Raw genomic sequence first — 2,162 nt, 5'->3', positions numbered from 1 at the left:
CTGCAGCCGTGTATGCCTGTACGCTGGGCGGAGGAGGGCTGGGCAGTGGAGGGAGGGGAAGGAAGCAAGGGGGGGGGGGGGGGGCGGGAGAGAAAAAGACGGAAAGCGGCAAAAGGGTTAGCGGGTGTGACATCACCTCATTTGCATAGTTGCGGGGATAAAACCGCCCCGCCAGCGAGCGCCCTTTATACTGGCGTGCGGAGCGGCGGCAGCAGCGAGCGGCGGCACCGAGCATCACCGCGCGGCGACACCGGTGGGTCCCGCCGCCGTCCCTCCACCCCCCCCCCCCAGCCCTCCCCCTTCCCCTCCGTGTCCCCCAACGCGGGGAGCGGGAGCCCCTGCCCGGCACCGCTACCGGGGAGGGACCGCGGGGAGGGCAGGGCAGGGCGCGGGGGCTATTGTGTCGGGGGGGAGTGGGTATTGTCTGGGGGCTGCGCCGCTGCAGGGCGGTGGCGTGCGCGGCGGAAGCCGGCTTTGTTGCCGTCCCAGGGTTTTATTTTTTAATTAATTTTCCCTCAACGAGTGAAAAAAGCGGTCAGCGCCGGGCGTTGCCCCTCCATTGTACTCCGCAGCGCGCAAATACTGGGAGTTGCCGCTGGCGGCGAGCTGCAGTGCCTTGGATGCTGGATTAAATGAGCGCTTTTTTAAATTACTACTCTTTTATTTTTAAATACGGGTGGGATTTTCGGCGTGCGTTGAGCCCGCGGCTCTGGCGGCGGCGCCGCTCCCCGCCTCGGCTGCGGCGGGAGCTGCCGCCCTGGGGCCGGGGCCGAGACCGAGAGGGGCCGGGGAGCCCTGGCCGGGGGTAACGGGCTGTTCCCCTCGTGTGCGCAGAGTCACCTGCCAACATGTCCGACAAACCAGACATGGCCGAGATCGAGAAATTTGACAAGTCCAAATTGAAGAAGACAGAGACGCAAGAGAAAAACCCGCTGCCTTCAAAAGAAAGTGAGTGCGGGCGGGCGGGCAGGCGGCGGGGAAGGGCGGGCGGGGAGGCGGGGGGGAAGGGCCGGCGGCGAGGGAGGGGGGGCGGGAGGCGGGGGGGGACGGACGGGAGGAGACAAAGAGGGGCGGCGGGCGGGGAGCCGGGGGTGCCGCGGGTGCGGGGTGGAGGCAGGATACACGGCTGGGGCTGTGCCAGACGGCGAAAACCTGAGCCCACCGCCTAGTAGCGCTTAATTTGCAATTATTTACATTTCTATTTATATATATTTTTTGGTACATATATCTCTACAAATTGTAGGAATTGTCACGTGAATGCATTTCAGGTTCTCGGTCTTAATTTTTTTTTTCTCTCTCCTGTTTTGTGGTTTTTTTTCCCCTTTTTAGCAATTGAACAGGAGAAGCAAGCGGGTGAATCGTAATGAAATCTGCCCTTCCAAATTATGCACTGTACATTCCACAAGCATTGCCTTCTTATTTTACTTCTTTTAGCTGTTTAACTTTGTAAGATGCAAAGAGGTTGGATAAAGTTTAAAAATGACTGTACTGCCCCTTTCACATCAAAAGAATAGAGAGAACTACTGACACTGAATGAAGGCGCTGCCTTTCCCTCTGCCTGTCTGGCTTTGGTCCTGGTGGCATGAAAGAGCTTGCATGTTGATGAAAGAAGAACTTGGGTGGGACTACAGTAAACTAGAGTAACACACGAATAAATGCAAAGCTGTACCAAGGTCCTGCGAGCTGTAAAATGCAGTTAATCGAGTGCCATTTTTTTTTTGGTTCAAATGATTTTAATTATTGGAATGCACAATTTTTTTAATATGCAAATAAAATGTTTTAAAACCTGGATGGTATTTATGTCCTCTATTTGGAGAACTGTATCAAAGGATATGAAGCATAAAAGCCGGTACTGAGACACGGATTACTATAAAACCTTTGGAGATAACTCAAACCTCTACTACCATTCTCATTTTTTTCGATACGTGCTCTCACCATTAGATAAATTTGTGTTCTTCGAAGTAGCTTTTAGGCAATTTCACTAAAAAATTGCATGTCTTATAATTTGTTACCATGTGAGTATATCACTTCAAATATTTCTTCTTTGATGTTTAATGTAGAGATTGATAAAGGCAAAAAAATTTGGCTACATTTATTGCTTTGCCCCGCCCATAGCATGACTCTTTTAATAACTGTTCTGTACTGTTGCACAGATTCAACCT

The 2,162-nt window shown here is 52.6% G+C and overlaps 1 protein-coding gene across 1 annotated transcript; it reads left to right on the top strand.

Annotated features, from left to right (window-relative positions):
* The first annotated feature begins 204 nt into the window (after positions 1-204).
* TMSB4X (thymosin beta 4 X-linked) lies at positions 205-1,789 on the top strand. Its single transcript, XM_086609344.1, has 3 exons — positions 205-253; positions 835-948; positions 1,330-1,789. Exons 2-3 carry the CDS (start codon positions 849-851, stop codon positions 1,362-1,364), a joined length of 135 nt encoding a protein of 44 aa, XP_086465470.1. The 5' UTR covers positions 205-253; positions 835-848; the 3' UTR covers positions 1,365-1,789.
* Positions 1,790-2,162: the final 373 nt, after the last annotated feature.

Source organism: Tauraco erythrolophus, chromosome 1 (assembly GCF_009769465.1).
Source record: "Tauraco erythrolophus isolate bTauEry1 chromosome 1, bTauEry1.pri, whole genome shotgun sequence".
Classification (NCBI taxonomy): domain Eukaryota; kingdom Metazoa; phylum Chordata; class Aves; order Musophagiformes; family Musophagidae; genus Tauraco; species Tauraco erythrolophus.
This window is presented reverse-complemented; position numbering and strand designations above follow the sequence as displayed.